General features: G+C 38.6%; 2 protein-coding genes across 2 annotated transcripts; both read left to right on the top strand.

Moving 5' to 3' along the window:
- Positions 1-799: 799 nt before the first annotated feature.
- Positions 800-12,408, top strand: LOC120354564 (craniofacial development protein 2-like). Its single transcript, XM_039441909.1, has 2 exons — positions 800-923; positions 11,858-12,408. The coding sequence occupies exons 1-2, from the start codon at positions 800-802 to the stop codon at positions 12,406-12,408; spliced, it is 675 nt and encodes a 224-aa protein (XP_039297843.1).
- A 36-nt stretch (positions 12,409-12,444) lies between these two features.
- On the top strand, positions 12,445-13,074 carry LOC111059327. The gene has a single exon (XM_022346967.2). It carries the CDS (start codon positions 12,445-12,447, stop codon positions 13,072-13,074), a length of 630 nt encoding a protein of 209 aa, XP_022202659.2.
- Positions 13,075-24,292: the final 11,218 nt, after the last annotated feature.

Consider the following 24,292-nt stretch of genomic DNA (forward strand, 5'->3'; position numbering starts at 1 on the left):
AGCCATTCCCTCCTAAGTTTTCAAAAATTTAGGGGTGCATCATTGACCCCCAAAATTGGAATTTCGAAAAATCCATAATTTTCCCAATGCCTGCTGGAGCTCCTAGAAACTCTCTGATGAAATTTAGAGTTGTCACATACCCCAGTTTGGCTGGGCATTTATCAAATCTTGACTCTTGAGATTGTTTTCAAAAAAATTAGGGGTCTGAGCCCCCTTTTGCGGTAATTGATAGTTCATCTGTGCAAGGCGATCTTTTTGGATCTCCAGAGTCAATTATATTTGAATTCGAAACTGTAGCAATACCCTCTTCAATTTTCCAAGAATCGAGGGGGGCATCATCGACCCCCAAAATGAAAATTTTGAAAAATCAATAATTTTCCCGATGCCTGCTAGTACTCTTACAGACTTCCTGATAAAAGTTAGTATTGTCACATGCCACAGTTTGGCTGGGAATTTTTCAAATTTTCATTACAAAAAAACTGATGAAAATTTCGTTCCCCCCCGCACCCCCCACAACACGGTCGAAATTGTATTGTGAGAATCCAGTTATGTTGAGGCGCTGAACAAAAAAGTTCCCTTGCACTTTGCTCAGAAATGTGCGGTTCAAAAGTTGACAATATTTGGGGGGTCCGGGAGCCCCCCAAAATGAAAAATTCTCAGATATCATAATTATTCCTAGGGTTTCAACTACTTGTCAATCAAATCCAACAGAGCACCAACCACCAAAACAACCACCCTTGTCAGGAGGTTTTCAGATGCTCCAGCTTTAGTATATATATAACACACCTCGCACTCGGCGATGTACTGCACCCTCATGAGTGATATGACTGTACTGCACCCTCATGAGTGGTATGACTGTACAGGGATGAGTAGCAGCCTCCGTGCCTCGCGCTCTGGCCGGGAGGCGGGCTTTGCCCACCTGAGTAGGTTAGGTTCGGTGGTTTATGTTGGGTGGGTTAGGTAAAGTAGGTTAGATAGGGTGTGATGGGCTAATAGGAAGAGGGTAGGATAGTTTTCCACCTTATGGATGAGGTAGAGTAGATTGAGAAGGTTATCTTGAGTAGGGTAGGTTAGGGTGTCAAGATTAGGTTAAATAGTTTAGGTACATTGGTTCAGGTAGGGTTGCTTAGGTTAGGTAGTTTTATGTTTGCACCCCCATGAGTGGTTTGACTGTACAGGGGTGGGTAGCAGCCTCCACGCTCAGGCTGGGAGGCAGGCTTCGCCCGCCCAATTGAGTTAGGTACGGTGGTTTATGTTGGGTGGGTTAGGTAGAATACGTTAGGTGAGGTGTGATAGGTGATTAGGAAGAGTTGGTTACGTAGGATAGTCTAGGTAAGGTGGATTAGGTAGAATAGATTGAATATGGTATCTTGAGTAGGGTAGGTTAGGTTGTCAAGATTAGGTTGAATAGTTTAGGTAGGTTAGTTCAGGTAGGGTTGCTTAGATTAGGTAGTTTTATTTTTATAAGGTGGGTTGGGTAGAGTAGGTTATCTTGAGTAGGGTAGGTTAGGTTGTCAAGATTAGGTTAAATAGTTCAGGTAGGTTTTTTCAGGTAGGGTGGCTTAGGTTGAGTAGCGTGGGTAGGGTGGGGTAGGTAGAGTAGTTTAAATAGGGTGCAATAGAGTAGGTTGAATAGCATAATTTATGTTGGGTGGCTTAAGTGGGGTAGGTTAAGTAGTTTAACTGATAGAGGGTTAAATAGGTAGGTGATGTATAGGAGGATAGATAGGGTGGGGCTGGTGGGATTGGTTTGGTAGGCCAGGTAGAGTATAGGCTAGGTTCAAGTTTTGAAATAGAAATTTCGGAGAATCCATAGTTCTCCTGGAGCCTGCTGGGACTCCTAGAGACTTTCCTGTGCTGGGTAGGATAGTAGTTCAGTAGTTTGAGTTTAGTGATCGCAGTATTGATTGGTGAACTTAGGAACTACCTTTGCATCACTCATATGTTTTCCCATGCAGTTTTTAAATAATAAATAGCCCCATTTCAATGTGCTCAACATGATAGTTCCTTATGTTTTTGCTATGTAATTGAACATCAGAAAGTTGAAAAATTTAGGGGGCCCTGAGTAACATCAAAAATTGGATCTCTTCTATTCAATATTTTTCATTTTTTTCTATCCCTTTCTATTATTTCTTGACATATTTCAACATCATTCAACCTTCCAGTGTGGTTGTAGATTTTTTTAAATTACCGAAAATCACACAGCACCTATATTGTCCCCCCCCTTAGTGCCCCCTGGATTAGATTAATTTCATGTTTTATTATGCAGCATAGACAGCTAGTTATGTGATCCAAACAGTGAAATATGTTGTGAAAATACCAGAACCCATGAAATTTTGGCTGCAACATTGTGGGTGTCAAAGATTTCCTGGGCCAAAATTGGAAAAAATCGAGAAATTGCCCTTACATTCCTCATATATCAATCCATCCAGTTCTCATTTATGATAAAAAGCCTTATTTCAATGTTCTATGTGAGATTGTTCCTTTTGACTTAACTATGAAATCAAGCATTGAAAAGTTGAATGAATTGAGAGGGTCCTTGGTTCCCCCCAAGGTAAATCCTGTCATATTTTTTCTTTTTCCATCACTTTCAATTATTGTTTGACATTATTCTAACATCATTATACACTCCAGTTTTTTTTTCGTTAGTCTTCGCGGGAGTAATGTTTTTTTGGCTGCTGAATTCGATGTTGAGCATAAAACCTTGTGAATGTGATCGATGACAAGCACTGTATATGAGGGTCCCCCCCACGCCACCCTAGAATCAAAAATTTGAGAGATTCGAATCCATTAGAGCTCAGCATTTCCAAATATTCGAATGCCTTATCATTGTTTATGTCATTAATATTTATATTAATATCACCTAAAATTATAGAGTTATTGCTGCCTTTGTCATTCTCCAAGAAGCCACCAGCAAGGTCATTTGAGAAGGTATCAATACAAAAAGCTTGTCATCTATATAAACTTAAAACATTAAAACAATAGTTAGATACTTTGAGTTTCAACAAAATGGAATCAGCTTCCTGAATTTCCATATCTAATCTTGAGCAATTAATCCCCTTATTGGTTGATACGAAAACTGCAATTCCAGAGGCTCGTGTAACATTACTTCCCGCGAAATAGCCAATGATGTCATCAATATTAAACGGAGACGTGTCATCAAGTGGCTGAAACCACGTCTCAGTCAATACTATTATGTCAGGTTTCAATTTCCAGCAATTAATGTAAGCAATAAATGCATCAAAATTTTTATTAAGACTGCGAATATTTTGGTGAATTATCGTTAGCTTATCTGCATCAGTAACAAAACACGAGTTTATCTCGGTAATGTCAATTAAATATTTACATTCTTCCATCATTTATAGATCCAAATAAACTTAGAAGAGATAATAGAAATAGGCTCCGAAGAAAATTGTTTACATGTACCAACAATAGGTCCATACTAGTTACATCATTCACACCATAAGCACTGAGATGAAAACAGATGAAGGAATATGTAAGGAAACGTATATGAGTGAAGAAAGAACAGGAGATAGAATTGAAAAGATGAAAGCATTTCAATATGATTAGATTCATTGACAAGAAGTAATACGCTTACTAAAGGGGTTCAACGTCAATGAGACTCATACAAAAAGAAATAAATAGAAGATAAATGAATAATGATATAAATAATAATTATCAGCAATGTGTTAGGACAAAATTGAAAAATTACTATTAGAAATTAAAAATATAATCTAGGATCTTCATAAAGCGAAAAAAAATTGTTTTGATACTTTCAAAAATAGTGAAAAAATGATAATAATAATAATAATCAATAAATAAAAATAAGACCCTGCCACCTATATCATAAGGAGAGAAGAAAAAAAACGTACGACTTTCAAGAGATGAGAACAGGAAGAGCCAGATAACATACGGTATAGGCCTACTATAATTAATACAAAATCAAATTATTGTTCATGATGAAGACTTTCATAATAGATAGTTCAAAATTGAAGATCAGTTCAATGCAATTACATAATCAAATTCATGGTTGTAGATCTTCACTTGAGCTCACAATGACAGGTTTGGAGTTGGTGTCCTTTTTAGTGTAGATTCGCCCATTCTTAAACCAAACGTATTGAAACTTTCCGGCCTTTTGCATTGTTTTAGCAGTTTTAAAGAGGCTACGATTCAAAGGTGACATAGTTTCATTCACGATCATCTTGGTCTTGTCAGCGAAGCCTAGATCAGCCAAAGTGAGTCCCTTATTATTTTTGAAGCAGTTCATGAATTTATTCTTGTATGTAAAACCAACGAACTTGACTATAATAGGAGGCTGCATTATGCCTTTATAACTGGAAGTTGATGGTAGCCTATGGCAGTTGTCAATCATAAAGTCCTCCAACTGAAATCCCACAGCTAGAGAAATTCTATTCAAAATAGTAATCAAATTCTCATTTTCATCATAAGGAACACCTATCAAATCAATGCAGTTTTTTCTGAGATATTGATTTAAATTATTATTCTCAACAGAAAGTATTTGAAATTTTTTATTCAACTGCACATTACAAGTTTGAATCGAATCAATATTTTTGCAGCATTCATTAATATAAACTTTATTTTTTTCAATCGCGGCAGCATTATCGTTGTTCAGTTCAAATAAATGTTCAATAGACTTTATGATGTCCTTCTGTTCGTTCTTAATAGTGGTTATATCAGTCTGAATCGTATCAACCTTTCTGATAAGAATATCTATTTTTGAACTAAAAGTTTCACTGAGAACACCACTAGTTGTTTGTTGCGACAATAATTGATAATGACTATCAACTCCTGCACCCCCACCGCCATCACATCAGCTCTACCGCATCACCTCGCCGGCACTGAACCTCTCCCACCCCCACCATCACCACAGCCACTTTTCGACCCTTCATAATGGAAGAGCTGCTCTTTGTTAAATATTTCACACAATTTATCGAAAGAATGAGAGTATTATGAATGTGTAGGAAATTATTGAACTGTAGAATACTTCCTGTGCCAATATCCTTCACACTTGTACAATTTCACAGCCAAAACACACTTTAAACTATTTCAAAAATACAACAAAATAACAGAGTCTCGCCGACACGTCTGCTCACTTCAACATTCCGATCGACTGTTTGATGATACACTATCAGTAGCATAGATGGCAGGTTACGTGATTCCAACATTGAAAACTGATGTTAAAGATACATAGACAATCAATTCATGGCTGCAAAAATCCTTGAATATGATCCAAAATTGACAAAAATCGAAAAATTGCCCCAGCATCCCCCCCTATATATTTTCATGGTTAGATTTCGCGGGACTAATGTTTTTCTGGCTGCTGAATTCGATTTCGAGCATAAAAAAATCTGTAAGTGTGATCCTTAACCAGCACTGTATGAGGGTCCCCCCCACACCCTCCTAGAATTGAGAAATTTGTTATTTGACAGTCTTTCTGAGGGTTATTTTTCGTCCTCTTTCCAATAATATCATCAATGAGATTATAGGATTCACAGTTTTTGCTGGGAATTTCACACTTTTTTTCTGAATTTTTTTTCAAAAAAATGAGGGGGCTGGGCCCCTATTGGAAAAATCGATGTTTTGTCTGTGCGAGGCAATGTTTTGGGATCTTCTGAGATGATTGAGCTTATGAATGACCTCATTTTAATGTGCTGAATAAGATTGTTCCTCTTGACTTTGCTATATAATTAACCATTGGAAAGGTAGAAAAGTTGAGGGGGTCCTGGGTAGCCCCCAAAGAAGAATATCTCAAATGTGATTTTTTTTCTTTTAATCATTTTCTGACATATTGAAACATCATTATACCATCTAGTGTAACTGCAGATTTCTCAAAATTGCCAAAAATCACACAGCCCCCCTCGAGTGCCCCTGCCCCCTGGATGTAACTTTGTGGTTTCTGATACACTATCAGCAGCATAGATCGCAGGTTGAGTGATTTCAACATCGAAAACTGATGTGAAAAATACAGAGACAGTCAATTCTTGGCTGCAAAAATCATGGAAAATGAGCCAAAATTGGCAAAAATCAAAAAAATCACCCTCCCACCACCCCTATTGTTTTTTTTCGGTTAATTTTCGCGGGAGTGATGTTTTCTCAGCTGCTGAATTCGATTTTTAGCATGAAAGTACCAGTAAATGTGATCCATGACCAGCACTGAAATTGGAATTTCGAAAAATCCATAATTTTCCCAATGCCTGCTGTAACTCCTAGAAACTTTCTGATAAAGTTTAGAGGTATTGTCACATGCCTCAGTTTGGCTGGGAATTTTTTATTAGAAAAAAACTGATGAAAATTCAGTACCCCCCGCACCCCCGCGAACCTGTCAAAATTTTATTCTTAGGGCCGGTCAGTTTCAGTCATTTGTTCCAAAATATGTTTTTTTAAAGTCAGGTTGAAGCTCGCTCGGCTCTCGATAGACCTGATAGAAACAGGAAGTGTATTCCATGCACGACAGGCACTGACTAAGAAGGATTTTGTGAAAATAGTAGTTCGATGATTGGGTATCCTTAAAGTACTTTCTCCGGTTCTAGTATGTGAAGCATCTATCCTCCTACCTTCAGAGACAAATTTGAAATCATCTTTAAAATAGTTCGGATTACCGTATTTCAAGATATCTCTAACAAGCTTGACTATTCGAAAAAGCCTCTGATCGGGAAGCTTCAATGTTGAACTAGCAATGTGGGCTGGGGTGATATGATCATGGCGTTGGAGAGAGTAGACGAAACGTAGACAATAATTTTGGCAACGCTGTAGTTTATCATTCAGAGTGACTTGCATATCGTTAAGAACAGAATTACAATACATTAAATGTGGGAAGATGAGAGATTGAACCAATAATAATTTAATGTTTCTAGGGAGGATATCGTGCATTTTCTTCAATGCATGCATGGCTGAGAATACCTTTTTACAAGTTTTGTTCACTTGTTCTGACCAGTCAAGAGTATTATTCATAATAATGCCTAAATTTTTAACTGAGCTACAGTAAGGAATGTCATTACCGTCTACACTAACTTTGTGAATCGATTCAAGGTCAATATTGTTTATAAGACGAGAATATCCAATTATAATGGGTTGTGTTTTGATGGGATTAAGCTTAAGGCCATTTTTCTTTGTCCATTCCACTATCGAATTGATATCCTGATTCATTATTCCAATTGTTTAATTAATTTTTGTTATGGGACAGCTTAAATAGATTTGAAGGTCGTCTGCATAAATATGGAAACTGGAGAATTTGATAATGGGAGAAAGGTCATTAGCATACAAAGTGAAGAGGAGAGGGCCTAAAATTGAACCTTGTGGTACTCCATGCATAACGTTTTTCCAAGTTGACTTTTTGTCACCGACAGATACACATTGTTTCCTACCTAATAGATAGGATTTAAACCAAACTAACGAGTTGTGACTGAAACCAAGAATAGCCAACTTATTCAGAAGGACTGAATGATCAACAGTATCGAATGCTTTAGAAAAATCAAATAGGGTGAGGATGGTGCATTTTCTTTGGTCCATAGCTAACCTTATATCATCAGTGACACGAAGCAGAGCTGTCTCAGTTGAATGGAATTTTCTAAAGCCTGATTGAAAGTTATGAAGCTTACTATTGTTGTCTAGAAATTTTACAACTTGAGCATGAATGAGTCTTTCTAGCACTTTGGACAATGCAGGTAAAATACTGATTGGTCTAAAATCCTCAACTTTATTGGGTGATGGAACTTTATTTAGAGGGTGAACCAGAGCAAACTTCCAGTTTTCAGGGAAAATGCCTTCTTCAAGTGACTTGTTGAAAATGTATGTAATGGTTGGTAAAACAGCAAATAACATCTTCTTGATAAATTTAATAGGAATTTTGTCTACACCCGTAGCATACGTTGAATTGCTCTGAAAGTGTCTTCTTCTGAGATTGGATGGAAATGAAATTGATCAGTGATTGTTAAATCTAAGTTTGTAACCTGCTCTCCAAGATCATCTAAATGATTAGCAATGACAACTTCGTCGCGTTGGTTAGAGTGTGAAACGAAATGGTCATTTATATTATTCAATGGTAAGTCAATTTGTGGATTCGATTTCTGTTTGCCAAGCCCGAATTCTTTTATTCCCTGCCAAAGTGATTTAGAGTATTGTCTATTGTTTGTCATAAACGAATTCAAATACCTAATCTTTGAGTTCCGTAATTCCTGTTTAACCCTATTTCTAAGGCTCCTATACTCTATCAAACTGTCCAAGTCAAATGTCTTTTTAAATTTTCTATGTGATTTGTCTCTACATCCCATCATCTTAAGTATGTCTTCAGTCATCCACGGTACTCGTCGTTTTCTATTAATCCTCTTTGTCACATAAGGTGCATGTTTGTCATACAAAGTCAAAGTCCAATTCTCGAAAGTCTTGACCATGTCATCAATTGAGGGTAATGCTTCAATTTGATGCCATGGAGTCTGAGCCACATCAGTCAGGAAGGCGGCTTCATCAAAGTTTTTGAAGTCTCTATAAGTGATAATTCTCTGTTCTGGCTTGGGTATCTTATGGGAAAGTACACAGTAGATCAAATCATGTCTAGAAATAGCTGGGACTGAGATTTGGCCTGCTTGAACAACCTCATTGGGATCACTAACAATGAGAAGGTCAATGAGTGTGTCTGATTCATTAGTATGATGAGTTGGATCGAGGGGTAAAATAGTCATGTTTAGGCATTGGAAAATTGTAGTTAGTTGAAAGTAGTCAAAGTTACGATTCGTCATGTTCAAGTCGGTGTTCATATCCCCCATAACTAGTATACGGTTATAACAAGGCATAAGAGAAAGCAAGGCATTTTCGAAATCTGTGAAATGACCTATTTTTGGTGGGCGATAACAGATACCAACGAGTAATTTATCATTACTAGATAAGGATAATTCAAGTAGCATAAACTCTGGTCTGGAACAATACTCTTGTTTAGATGTAATTAAAACTTTTTTTTTGATACCATCTTTCACATAAATGCTACACCCCCACAAGCTTTATTTAATCTATCATTCCGGAAAAGATTATATCCAGGCAATGCAACAGAATTTGATGAAATACTAGGCTTCAAAAATTATTCGGAAATTCCGATTATATTGAAGTCCTGAAAACGGAAGATTGCTCTGAGTTCATCAATGTGGCAACTGAGGGATTGTACGTTAAGGTGAGCAGCCTTGAAAAGTTTTTTGAAAGAGTGGAGTTTCTTTGCTAGAAACATACCTGCGTCATTATGACTATTATTGAAATAATCATACCTACTTGAGGGCGAGCGAGCTGATGTGTCAGTGAGAGGCATCATGGAAGCAGCAGACCAATCGTGAACCGACCTCAGAACGACACATGACGGGGGAAATGGGGATGAAACTGATAAAACTTAACCTAAATGAAAAAGTCTCTTGATTCGAGTGCATTCAGTATGCCTTGACAGTTCGGCTCCCTTCACTATTCAAAGCACTAGTTCAAAAATTCACTAAACACAATAAGATGTAGATGTGTGGAGTTTCGGTGATGAATAATCCTGATGGTGAATAAGATGGAGATTGAGGAAGAACTGGTAGTGGGAGATCTGGTCCAAGTGGAGATAGAGCGAGTAGGTATCCAGTAGTGGAAGAATCGGGTCCAAGTGGAGGTAGATAGAGAAGGAATCCAGTAGTGGAAGATCGAGTCCAAGTGGAGAAAAAGAAGAAGAAGAAGAAGAGAAGAAGAGAAGAAGAGAAGAAGAGAAGAAGAAGAAGAAGAAGAAGAAGAAGAAGAAGAAGAAGAAGAAGAAGAAGAAGAAGAAGAAGAAGACGAAGAAGAAGGAGAAGAAGAATAGAAAAGAATAATAATCATCATCGCAAACAACAATATTCAAGTAATCATTATAAATATAAGATCAAGAAGAGAAACGAGAAAGAAAAATAAGAAGTAGAGGAGACGATGGAGAAAGTGCTAGATTATTTTAGATGAGTTTTAAATAGTATTGAACGGTGAAGTGTGAAAAATAATTCATAGTATTAGAAGTATAATTAACTATTGGGAGTTGCAATAAAGATAAAAGTAGTAAATTGAGAACTGTAATAGTTAAGTGATGAATGTCTAAGATAACGTTAAATGAAACACAGCCCCTATATAAGCATATGAACAGACTACCCACCCCTCTGCTCTATCAATAATTCTTCACACATTAGCTTCTATTGTTCAAGCTGTGGCAACAGTAGAAGATATCATTATATAGGAGATTACTATCTTTACCTATAGATTACATCCATATCTATAACGTATGTTAATCATCCAACTTATTTGAAATTCAGCATTTCGAAAATTATTAATTATGGAAATAATTTTGGTAAGAGATGTAATAATTATTAGTAAGAATAGAGATAATGATTCTCTAAGTACCCTCTGGAGTATAGTAGTTGATGCATTGAACGTAGTTTTGGGAATTAATATCAAGATGAATTATTAATCAGTATTAACAAATGTGGATCTCCTTAGTTTGAAATAATTGCCTCATATATAATCATAAATAGCAGTGGAAAGATTCATTTATAGAACAGAAAGCCAGCTCATGAAAAATGCCAAGGTATATCTACTGTGAAATGTATTAATACGAATTTCCTATTATTGTAGTGAAGGGCACCTTAGTCATCGAATCCTGAAATGATTTAATTTACCTTTATTTTTTGAAGGTCGGTCATCCTCTCGACTGTGTGGACCCTCTTGGATCCTCCCTCGCCGATAGAGATCTTGATCCTCCCGTCCGATGACCAGACATTCCTATGCCCATGACGGTCGGCCGCAGCATTGAGGATCTTGAGACGCTCCGCAGTCAGATCCTCGCGAATGGTGACGCCGGAACCCTTCAGCTTCCTCTTAGCGTCGAAGATCATCTTCCTGGTCCGGTAGCTGCAGAGTCGTACTATGATGGGTCGGTCCTTGGGTTTAGCTTGCCCTTGTTGAGGTGGTTGACGCCTTCCAACGCGATGCGAGCGGTTGACATCCGCCAGAGTCACGGGCACGTTCAGCTTCTTGTTGAAGACATCAAGCGCCAGCAGGTCCGTGTCTTCTTTGTCACTCTCCGGGATCCCAAAAATACGTTTTGAATGTCGGCGCCCGTATTGCTCGAGGTCGTCGACCTTCAGGTGACAAGACACCTCTAGCTCACGAATTCTATTGTGCAGCTGTTTGTTCTCCTCCTTCAATGCCTGAAGTTCCTCAAAAATGGACTTCACTGCCATAGATACGGCATGATGCACAGTTTCCTCGATTTGCTGTCGAATAATTCGGAGGGTCTCTTCAGACAGTGATCCAGAAATAGCTGGCCCTGGCTTCGAAGCATTGACCTCATTCCTCGGCGTGCCTCTGTTCGGTCGACCCATGGTGTACCGTTAGGTGGATTTACACTTTTACAGGCGAGAAGGTTGACTGAAGAATTAGGAATGTTTTTTCAAGATAAATAAAAAGAGTGTGAGTTGATCAGAAATATTATTTCACTATTGAATTAAGCTCGAGAAACTAAATAACTAGATGTATAATTTGAAGTGAATTGAACTGTATAACCCTACGAAATATCTGTTAGAAGACGGAGCCGAACTGACACATGTTTACTCACTCGACATAACCAAGAGAGAGAGTTAGAAAGAGAGAGTTACAAGGAGAGAAAGAGTTACAAGAGTCGAAGGATAGGAGCCAGACGGAGAAGTACTCCAAAGAAGACGTCATTGGGCTAATCCCCCACACGTCCGATTACACTGGATTCAAAGTACATTAAATAGCCTTGGACAAGACCGGAGTTTTAGGAAGGATAGGAAATGCAAATATATACGATTTGGAACATGGAATATTGGAACGCTTACAGGAAAAGAGGTTGAGTTGGTAGAGGAGATGAAGAAGTATAAGATAAAGGCACTTGGCTTGAGTGAAACAAGAAGGAAGGGAGTGGGACAGAAGGACTTGGATGGAGGGTATGTTATGCGATACTCAGGAATACCAGAGGGAAGAAGAGCTAGTGGTGGAGTGGCTATAGTAATGGATGGAGACATCAACACAAGAGTTAAAAGCTGGGAGGCTGTAAGCCCTAGAATTATCAGAGTGGATCTTGACCTAGAGGAGAAAATAAGCATCATTCAAGTGTATGGCCCAACGGAAGATGCTAGTGTGGCTGAAAAGGATGAGTTTTGGCTACAACTAGATAGAGTGACCATAGAGGCTGAAGAAACAAGAAAACTTGTGGTGATGGGAGATTTCAATGGGAGAGTTGGATCTGATCAACAGGACGGGCTCGGAAGTATGGGAAAATATGGATGTGAAACAATAAGAAATAACAATGGACAAAGACTAATTGAATACTCAGCACAGCACAATCTTCTCATTGGAAACACTTGGTTCATACACAAAAGAATTCATTAGATCACATTTGTGGGAGAAGGTAGGGGAGCTGAGAGTATGATTGACTATATTCTGTACCAGGGTGACCTCAGGTATGCTTTCAAAGATGTCAAAGTCATCAGAGGAGCTGAACTAGACACTGACCATAGGTTACTAGTGGCAGATACTGGATTTGCAGAGAGGAAGGTCGAGCGACAGCGAGCATACACAAGAATAAAGCATGAAGAACTAAGGTGTATTGAGAACAGAGAAAGATACAAAACAGAGTTGTCAGACCAGATTGCAAATATGCAGAACAACTGTAATAATGTAGATAGTTTCTGGAATGAGCTGAAAGTTGCTATTACAGGTGCTGCAAAGGGAGTGTGTGGCGAAAAAAGGCTGGGAAGGTTTAAGAGAAGGATAAGATGTTGGACAGAGGAGGTTCAGATGAAAGTGAAAGAGAAAAAGAAAGCATACAGAAATTACATGATGACTAAGAGGCAGGAGGAGTACAGAATGTATGTTGAGAAAAGGAATGAGGCAAAGAGAACTATAAGGTTGGCAAAAACTAATTCATGGGAAGAATTTGGTCAAGATCTGCAACACCAACATGGACATGATAATGGTCGTTCATTTTGGAAAATTGTCAAGTGTTTAAAAGAAAAATTTGGAAAGCAGATCAGAACAATAGCTGATGAAGAATGAAGGTTGGTGTCGCAGACAGAAGAGGTACTTGATAAATGGAGAAGATTCTATGAGGATAAGTTTCACAGGGATGATGATCAGAATGAGGATAATGAATATGAGCTCGAACAAATGATGGATGAGATAGATGGAATAACAAGTGGAATCATTAGAGAAGAGGTAGAAGAATCCATTAAGAGTTTGAAGGTCGGCAAGGCAGCAGGAGGGGATGGTATTGTGCCAGAATTTATCAAATGAGGAGGAGATATATTGATTGATGGATTGTTGGATTTATTCAATGAAGCATGAAAGCAGGAAAGAGTCCCTGTGCAGTGGAGGAAGAATATTATAATTCCAATTCATAAGAAGGGTCTTACCACTGAGTGTGATAACTATAGAGCTGTAAGCTTATCTCAGGTGGCCATGAAAGTGTACACTGGTATACTTGAGAGGAGGCTGTGGAAAGTGGTGAAGATGATATAGAAGAAGAACAAGCAGCGTTCAGACCGGGCAGGCAGACCCAGGAGCATATCTCTTCCCTTTGAAGTGTGTGTGCCAAATTTCTTGAGAAGGGAAGGAATGTATACCTAGCCTTTTTGGACCTGAAGGCTGCTTTCGACACAGTCCCAAGAAACCTAAAATGGAGGGTATTGCATAGAAAGAGAGTGCCCACTAAGCTTATCAATGCAATTATTAGTGTGAATGAAGGAATGTTGGCAAGAGTGCGCATTGGTGGAGGAGTGTCAGAGGAGTTTGCCATGGAAAAAGGCGTGAAACAGGGTGACAGCCTCAGTCCTCTGCTATTCATTCTAATCATGGATGAAATACACAAAATATGTAAAAGAAGAACACAGAACACGCTGGTGGGTTACTGGAATATGAGGCCGATCGGTGCAAGAGCTCTTCTGTTCGCCGACGACATTGTCTTGATTTGTGATTCAAAAGAAAAATTGCAACAGTCAACAACTGAATGGGCAGAGGAATTGAAATCAAGGCATATGGTCTTAAATGTCAAGAAAAGCAAGGTGATGGCAGTGTCAAAAGGAATGAGAGATAATATGCATATTATGGTGAATGGAGAGAAGATGGAACAGGTGGAGAAATATGAATACCTGGGTACAGTGATTTCGGAGGATGGAAGGATTGATAGGGAGGTGTTGAACAACGTGAGAAAGGGAGCTGTTGACTACTATGCAATAAAAGACTGTATATTTGGAAAAAGAGAGCTTGATAAAAAGATAAAGAACCAGGTATACAGAACAATAATAGAGCCCATCATGCTATATGGAAGCAAAAGTTGGCCAATAAAATCAAGCCACGAAAATAAGATAAGGACTGTGGAGATGAAATGCCACAGAAAGACAGTTGGTAAGACTAGAAGGGATAGAGTAAGAAATACTAGAATAAGGGAAGAAGTGGGAATGAGAGATGTTGGGGACAGAATAGAAACGAGGCAGCTGGGTTGGTATGGACATGTACAACGGATGAGGGACGAAAGCAAGGCAAAACAGTTTGTAAATGTTAGAGTACAGGGAAGAAGAACGGTGGGGCGCCCGAGGTATTCATATGAGGATCGCATTGAGGAGATAGGGAGAAGAAGAGGGAAGACGGTTCGGGAGATGAGGAGGATGGCGATGTATAGGGATAAATGGAGGAAGTGGACCGAGGCTACCCCAACGCTGTAAGGCATACTGGGGAGAGACAAAGAAGAAGAAGAAGAAGAAGAATAAGATTGTTCCTCTTGAATATGCTATAATATTAACCATTGAGAAGGTAGAAAAATTGAGGGGGTCCTGGGTAGCCCCCAAAGTAGAATATCACAAATGTGAATTTTTTTTTCTTTTAGATCCCTTAGGATTATTATTTTTTGACATATTAAAACATCATTATACCGTCTAGTGTAACTGCAGATTTCTCAAAATTGCCAAAAATCACACAGCCCCCCTCGAGTGCCCCCTGGATGTAATTTTGTGGTTTCTGATACACTATCAGCAGCATAGACCGCAGGTCAAGTGATTTCAACATCAAAAACTGATGTGAAAAATACAGAGACAGTCAATTCTTGGCTGCAAAAATCATGGAAAATGAGCCAAAATTGACAAAAATCAAAAAATCACCCTCCCACGGCCCCTATTGTTTTTTTTTCGGTTAATTTTCACGGGAGTGATGTTTTCTCGGCTGCTGAATTCGATTTTAAGCATGAAAAAACCAGTCAATGTGATCCGTGACCAGCACTGTAATTGAGGGTCCCCCCACACCCCCTAGAATCTAAAATTTTGTTATTCGACAATTTTTCTGTGGGTTATCGATGCTTTGTCTGTGCAAGGCGATGTTTTAGGCTTTTACGAGTCGATTGAGTTTGAATTCAAAACTGTAGCCGTTCCCCCCCTAATTTTTCAAAAATTGAGGGGGGCATCATCAACCCCCAAAATAGAAATTTCGAAAAATCCATAATTTTCCCAATGCCTGCTGGAACTCCTAGAAACTTTCTGATGGAATTTAGAGTTGTCACATGCCCCAGTTTGGCTGGGAATTTTTCAACTTTTGACTCTCAAGATTGTTTTCAAAAAAATGAGGGGTCTGAGCCCCCTATTTCGGAAATCGATTGTTCGTCTGTGCAAGGCAATGTTTCAGGATCTCCAGGGTCGATTGAGTTTGAATCCGAAACTGTAATGATTCCCCCCCTCTAATTTCCAAAAATTGAGGGGGGCATCATCGACCCCCAGAATGTAAATTTCAAAAAATTAATAATTTTCCCGATACCTGCTAGTACTCTTACAGACTTTCTGATGAAAGTTAGTATTGTCACATGCCCCAGTTTGGCTGGGAATTTTACAAATTTTTATTACAAAAAAACTGATGAAAATTCAATTCCCCCCCACAACCCCTGCAACACGTTCAAAATTTTATTCTAGCAATCTAGTAATGTTGAGGCGCTGAACAAGAAAGTTCACTTGCACTTTGCTGAGAAATGTCAATCGAATCCAACAGAGCACCACTCACCACAACAACCACCCTTGTCAGGAGGTTTTCAAACTCTCCGGCTTTAGTATATATATGACTTGCACTCCACGCTCGGCGGGGGCTTTGCCCCCTGCACACCTATTCGAATATCTGAGTGTTTCCCGATCCAGCTGGAAGGCGGGCTTCGCCCACTCAATTGTCTTTTATTACTGTATAGTGTTGGGTAGGAGCCTTTGTGCTTAGTGCTCCAGCTGGGAGGCAGGTTTTGCCTGCCCAATTGTGGGCAGGTTAGGTAGGGTGGGTGGGTTAGGTAGGATGACTAAGGTTATGTGAATTAGGTAGAGTAGATTGAGTGGGCCAGGGTAGGGTAGGGTACGGTAGTCTATGTTATGTGGGTTAGGTGGAGTAGGTTAGGTAGGGTGGGATAGGTGATTAGGGAGAGTTGGTTAGGTAGGATGGCTAAGGTTATGTGGATTAGGTAAAGTAGATTGAGTAGGATATCTTGGGTAGGGTAGGTTAGGGTGTCAAGATTGGGTTAATAGTTTAGGAAGGTTAGTTATGGTAGGGTGGCTTAGGTTGAGTAGTATTTTTTGATAAGGTGTGTTAAGTAGGGTAGATTAAGTAGGTTATATTGGGTAGGGTACGTTTGGTTTTCAAGATTAGGTTGAATAGATTAGGTGGATTATTTCAGGTAGGGTAGCTTAGGTTGAGTGGGTTGGGTAGGGTGGGGTAGGTAGAGTAGTTTAAGTAGGGTGCAATAGAGTGGGTTGAATAGCATAATAAATTTATGTATGGTGGCTCAGGTGGGGTAGGTTAAGTAGATTGACTGAAAAAAGGGTGAATAGGTAGGTTGGGTAAAGTGGGATTGATAGGATAGGGTTGGTGGGATTGGTTTGGTAGGCCAGGTGGAGTATAGGCTGGGTTCAAGTTTTGAAATGGAAATTTCGAAAAATTTTGAGGCACTGAACAAAAGATTTCTTTTGCACTTTGCTGAGAAATGTGCGGTTCGAAAGTTGAAAATATTGGGGGTGTCCAGGAGGACCCCCAAGGTGGAATTGTTATTTTTTTGCTATTTTTTATTCACTTTTTAATCACTTTTGGTCATTTTTTGACACATGTCAACATCATTTCACAGTTCAGTGCAACTTCAGATTTTTTGAAATTACCAAAAAGCACACTACCCCCCTCAAGTGCCCCATGGACTCAATTTTTGGCTTGATGATACACCATCAGTTCAATCCATCCAGTTCTCATTTATGATAAATAGCCTTATTCCGATGTGCTAAGTAAGATTGTTCCTCTTGACTTTGCTTTGAAATCAAGCATTGAAAAGTTGAAAAAATTGAGGGGGTCCTTGGTCCCTCCCATGGTGAATTCTGTCATATTTTTTTTCCTTTTTTCATCACTTTCAATTATTTTCTGACATATTCCAACATCATTATACCGTTCAGTGTGACTGCATATTTTTCAAAATTTTCTCAAAAAAAATGAGGGGGCCAGGCCCCCAATCGAGAAAATCTATGTTTGTCTGAACAAGGCGATGTTTAAGGATCTCCAGAGTTGATTGAGTTGGAATTCGAAACTGTAGCGATTCCCACCTCAATTTTCCAAAAATTGAGGGGGGCATTATTGACCCTAGAAATGAAAATTTTGTAAAATCAATGATTTTCCCAATGGCTGCTAGTACTCTTACAGACTTTCTGATGGAAGTTAGTATTGTCACATGCCCCAGTTTGGCAGGGAATTTTTCAACTTTTCATTACAAAAAAACTTATGGTAATTTCGTTCCCCCCCACCTCAACCGCTGGAGCACGGTCGAAATTTTATTGTGAGGATCAAGTAATGTTGAGGCACTGAACAAAAAATTTCCTTTGCACTTTGCTAAGAAATGTATGGTTCAAAATTTGAAAATATTGGGGGGTCCGGGAGGACCCCCAAGGTGAAATCTGTTATTCTTGCTATTTCTATTCACTTCTTTATCACTTTTGATCATTTTTTGACATATGACAACATCATCTCACAGTTCAGTGTGACTGCAGATTTTTCAAAATTGCCAAAATTCACACAGCCCCCCTCGAGTGCCCCCTGGATTCAATTTTTGGTTTGATGATACACTATCAGCAGCATGGACGGCGGGTTATGTGATTCCAACATTGAAAACTGATGTAAAAAATACATAGACCATCAATTCATGACTGCAAAGATCCTCGAATATGAGCCAAAATTGACAAAAATCAAAAAATCGCCCTTGCATCCCCCCCTTCATATTCTCATGGTTAGTTTCTCAGGACTGATGTTTTTTTGACTGCTGAATTCGATTTTGAGCATAAAAAAGCCTGTAAGTGTGATCCATAACCAGCACTGTATATGAGGGTCCCCCCCACACACCCCTAGAATTTTGAAATTTTATATTTGACAGTTTTTCTGTGGTTTATTTTTTATCCTCTTTCCAATGATATCATTCAAAACATTAGAGGATTCACAGTTTTTGCTGGGAATTTCACACTTTTTTTCTGAAATTTTTTTTCAAAAAAATGAGGGGGCCGGGCCCCCTATTGAAAAATCGATGTTTCGTCTGTGCAAGGCGATGTTTTGGTATCTTCTGAGTCGATTGAGCTGGGATTCGAAACTGTAGCTATTCCCCCCATCAATTTTCCAAAAATTAAGGGTGGCATCATTGGCCCACAATATGAAAATTTTGAAAAATCAATAATTTTCCTAATGCCTGCTAAGACACCTAGAGACATCCTGATGGAAGTTGGTATTGTCAGATGCCCCAGTTTGGCTAAAAATTTTTCATCATGCTAAAATTGTCAAAATTAGGCTCCCCCCCGCACCACACTTAACCCGGTCGAAATTTTATTCTAGCAATCTAGTAATGTAAGGGTGCTGAACAAAAAAGGTCTCTTGAACTTTGCTGAGAAATGTGTCGTTCAAAAGTTGAAAATATTGGGGGGGTCCTGGAGCCCCCCAAAATTGAAAATTTCCAGATATCATAATTATTCCTATGGTTTCAACCACTTGTCAATCGAATCTCATAGAGCATCAATCACTAAAACAACCACCCTTGTCAGGAGGTTTTCAGACGCTCTGGCTATAGTATATATATAACTCGCACTTCACACTCAGCGGGGGCTTCGCCCCCTGCACCACCATTAGTGGTATGACTATGCAGGGATGAGTAGCAGCCTCCACGCTTCGCGCTCCGGCTGGGAGGCAGGCTTTGCCCGCCCGTGTAGGTTAGGTACGAGTAGGTTAGATAGGGTATGATAGGTGAATAGGAAGAGGGTAGGATAGTTTAGGTAGGGTGGATGAGGTAGAGTAGATTGAGTAGGTTATCTTGAGTAGGGTAGGTTAGGGTGTCAAGATTAGGTTAAATAGTTTAGGTAGGTTAGTTCAGGTAGGGTAGCTCAGGTTAGGTAGTTCTATTTCTATAAGGTGGGTTAGGTAGAGTAGATTATGTGAGTTATCTTGGGTAGGGTAGGTTGGGCTTACAAGATTAGGTTAAATAGTTTAGGTAGGTTACTTCCGGTAGGGTGGCTTATGTTGTGTAGGTTGGGTAGGGTGGGGAAGGTAGAGTAGTTTAAGTAGGGTGCAATAGAGTAGGTTGAATAGCATAATTCATGTAGGGTGGCCCAATTGGGGTAGTTTAAGTAGATTTACTGATAGAGGGTTGAAAAAGTAGGTGAGGTATAGATGGATAGATAGGGTGGGGTTGGTGGGAATGGTTTGGTAGGCCACGTAGAGTATAGGCTAGGTTCAAGTTTTGAAATGGAAATTTCGAAGAATCCATAGTTCTCCTGGAGCCTGCTGGGACTCCTAGAGACTTTCCTGTGCTGGGTAGGATAGTAGTTTAGTAGTTTGAGTTTAGTGATTGCAGTATTGATTGGTGAACTTAAAAACTGCCTTTGCATTTCTCATATGTCTTCCCATACAGTTTTTATATAATAAATAATATTAATATGATATGTTCTCACGGGACTGAAGTTTTTTTGGCTGCTGAATTCGATTTTGAGCATAAAAAAGCCTGTAAGTGTAATCCATAACCAGCACTGTATTTGAGGGCCCCCCCCCACACCCCCTAGAATTGGGAAATTTGTTATTTGACAGTTTTTCTGCAGGTCATTTTTGGTCCTCTTTAAATAATATCATCCATGAGATTATAGGATTCACAGTTTTTGCTGGGAAATTCACACTTTTCTTTCTGAAATGTTTTTGAAAAAAATGAGGGGGCAGGGCCCCCTATTGAAAAAATTGATGTTTCCTCTGGCAAGGCAATGTTTTGGGATCTTCTGAGACGATTGAGCTGATTAATGACCTCATTTTGATGTGCTGAATAAGATTGCTCCTCTTGACTTTGCTATAAAATTAACCATTGAAAAGGTGGAAAAATTGAGGGGGTCCTGGGTAGCCCCAAAGTAAAATATCTCATATGTAATATTTTTTTTCTCTTTTTCAGATCACTTAGAATTATTTTTTGACACATTAAAACATCATTATACCGTCTAGTGTAACTGCAGATTTCTCAAAATTGCCAAAAATCACACAGCCCCCCTCGAGTGCCCCCTGGTTGTAATTTTGGGGTTTCTGATACACTTTCTGCAGCATAGACGGCAGCTTGAGTGATTCCAACATCAAAAACCAATGTGAAAAATACTGAGGTGGTCAATTCTTGGCTGCAAAAATCCTGGAAAATGAGCCAAAATTGACAAAAATCAAGAAATCACCCTCCCACCACCCCTATTGTTTTTTTTCGGTTAATTTTTGCAGTAGTGATGTTTATTCGGCTGCTGAATTCGATTTTGATCAAAAATCCTGGAAAATGAGCCAAAATTGACAAAAATCAAAAAATCTACCTCCCACCCCCCCTATTGTTTTTTTTCGGTTAATTTCCGCGGGAGTGATGTTTTTCCGGCTGCTGAATTCGATTTTGATCATGAAAAACCCTGTAAATGTGATCCATGACCAGCACTGTATATGGAGGTCCCCCCCACGCCCCCCTAGAATCAAAAATTTCAAAAATTCGACGATTTATCTGTGGGCTATTTTTGGTCTCCTTCCTTATGATATCATTCATGGAATTGTGAGATTGACAGTTTTGGCTGGGAATTTCATTTCACACTTTTTTTTCTAGAAAATTTTCTTAAAACAATGAGTGGGCCGGGCCCCCTATTGAAAAAATTGATGTTTCCTCTGTGCAAGGCCATGTTTTAGAATTTTCTGAGTCAATTGAGCTCAAATTCAAAACTGTAGCAATTCCCCCTAATTTTTCAAAAATTGAGGGGGGCATCATCGACCCACAAAATGGAAATTTCAAAAGATCCATGATTTTTCCAATGCCTGCTGGAACTCCTAGAAACTTTCAGATGAAATTTGGAGTTGTTACATGCCTCAGTTTGACTGGGAATTTTTCAAATTTTGACTCTTTAGACTGTTTTCAAAAGAATGAGGGGTCCGAGCCCCCTATCGTGGAAATCGATTGTTCTTCTGTGCAAGGCGATGTTTTATGATCTCCAGAGTCGATTGGGTTGGAATTCGAAACTGTACCGATTCCCCCCCTTGAATTTCCAAAAATTGAGGGGGGCATCATCGACCCCCAAAATGAAAATTTCAAAAAATCAATAATTTTTCCGATGCCTGCTAGTACTCTTACAGACTTTCTGATGACAGATAGTATTGTCACATGCCCCAGTTTGGCTGGGAATTTTTCAAATTTTTATTACAAAAAAACTGATGAAAATTCCCTTCCCCCCCCTGCAACCCTTGCGAGACAGTCGAAATTCTATTCTAGCAATGTAGTAGAGTTGTTTAGGTAGGGTATGATAGGTGATTAGGAAGAGTTGGTTAGGTAGGATAGTTTAGGTACAGTGGATTAGGAAGAGTAGATTGAGTAGGTTATCTTCAGTAGGGTAGGTTAGGGTGTCAAGATTAGGTCAAATAGTTAAGGTGGGTTAGTTCAGGTAGGGTTGCTTAGGTTAGGTGGTTTTTTTTTTATAAGGTGAGTAAGGTAGAGTAGATTATGTGGGTTATCTTGGGTAAGGTAGGTTAGGTTGTAAAGATTAGGTTTAATAGTTTAGGAAGGTTATTTCAGGTAGGGTGGCTTAGGTTGAGTAGATAGGTAGGGTGGGGTAGGTGAAGTAGTTTAAGTTGGGTGCAATAGAGTAGGTTGAATAGCATAATTTATGTAGGGTGGCTTAAGTGGGGTAGGTTTAGTAGTTTGAGTTTAGTGATTGCAGTATTGAATAGTGAACTCAAAAACTGCCTTTGCATCTCTTGTATGTCTTCCCATACAGTTTTTATATAATAAATAGCCTCATTTCAATGTGCTCAACATGATAGTCTCGTATCATGTTTCTTATGTCTTTGCTATGGAATTGAACATTTATTGAGCATGCTTGACTTATTATGCAACCTCAAATAAATTAATAAATCAACTTTAAATGCATAAAAAATGGTGCTTGTACAATTTTTTCCTTTACATATTCTGACAACATGAAAATCTCAGTTTATTGACAATGCTCTACAAAATGTTTTCAGTTATGTGCAATACAAGTTCACGGAGCCGGTCGCTGGTTGATTCAAACAAATCTCGAATCATTATTACTAAGACGAAGTATGGCAACGTTTGATGGACCTTCATGAGGAGTAAAATTTATTTACTATATGAGAATTGGCAACACAGCTCAGCGGACCAAACATAAGAGCACATTTCACGCAGCAATTATAATATTGAAGGATTTTCTTGAGGAGTAAAATTGTCATGCAAGTCCAATGTTGGCGCCAAATTACTCAAGACCCAACATGGGAGTAAATTTTATATAGCAGAATTATATAAGCACTTTGGAGGTTAGAAAGGACCATCATGAGGTGAATAACTTTACAAGGATCTAGATTGATTATGGATGAAATATATCATAAATTGAGTAGAATATAACCATTCAGGGAGTCAAGTTCTTCAGGTATAACATAATAGTTTCATTTTGTGACTATCTGATCAAATTTAAAATGGGGGGTCCCGGGGAACTACATAGGAGTTGAAATTTTACTGGACCCACAACAGGCACAAAAACGTAAATTGTATATATATATATATATTATATATATATATATATATATATATATATATATATATATAGGCTATATATATACATTCAATTTATTTCTATCAGACATCAATAGAACATTTACATCTCAATTCAATAACAAATATTTTCAGGAAATAAATATTCCCCCACATAGACTATTGGTCCGTGTCATAGCAACTTCTAAACTTCTTTATATATATATATATATATATATATATATATATATATATATTTCGAGCTCCTTTATCTGTATGCCGGTTCAAACACAGTTCATGCTATCGGTACAAGTTTATTGACAAACTCGCAGTCTCCGTGCAAAATCGTCAAATAGTTTAAAAAGTATTTTTCCTGTTCTCACTATTAACAAATTTCAAATATTATGGCTGACTCTTGTTTCAAGTGCAAATCTACTTTCAATAGTGCGAAGGAAATATTGGAATGCTGTGAGTGTAACAACTTTTTTCATCCAACATGCACTAAAGTTCGAACGCTGGAAAACTTCAGAAAACTTGGAGCACGAAAAACAACTTGGAAGTGTGAAGAATGTAAGGAAAAATCCCCTTCTACAGATAGTGATATTGAACTTACCATAAATACTATTGAAGACTCGCTGACTCAATTAATAAATGATAAATTTAGTCAACTAAATAAAACTATTTCCACCCTCAATACAACAGTCGAAAATTTAAAATCATCCATAGACAAAGTGCGTGAAGAAAACAAATCTATAAAAGAACAATGTCACAAACTGGAAACCGAAAATAATAAACTACGCAACAACATTAACAGTCTTCAACAATACACCCGTTTGGACAATTTAGAACTCGTTGGGATTCCTAAGACAGCGGGTGAGGATGTGTATGCTATCCTGGAAACTGTTGCTAGGGAAATTGGTACACCTTTTAAGAGAGACGAGATATCAATCGCCCATAGAGTTCCTTCATCCAAAAATAAAACAAAATCTATTATTGTGCATTTTCCATCTAGATCGACCAAATTAAATTGGAAAATAGCGGCGAAAAAAAGAGGACGATTGAATACCACCAATCTAAAGTGTAGCCTTCCACCGGCAAATATCTATCTAAATGATCATCTCACGTCCCACAACAAGTTTCTCTTGAGTAAAGCAAAGAGTTTAAAAAAGAACAATAAGTTAGCCTACGTTTGGGTCAGTGATGCAAAGATCTTCA

The sequence above is a fragment of the Nilaparvata lugens genome, chromosome X (genome assembly GCF_014356525.2).
Source record: "Nilaparvata lugens isolate BPH chromosome X, ASM1435652v1, whole genome shotgun sequence".
In the NCBI taxonomy this organism is placed as follows: domain Eukaryota; kingdom Metazoa; phylum Arthropoda; class Insecta; order Hemiptera; family Delphacidae; genus Nilaparvata; species Nilaparvata lugens.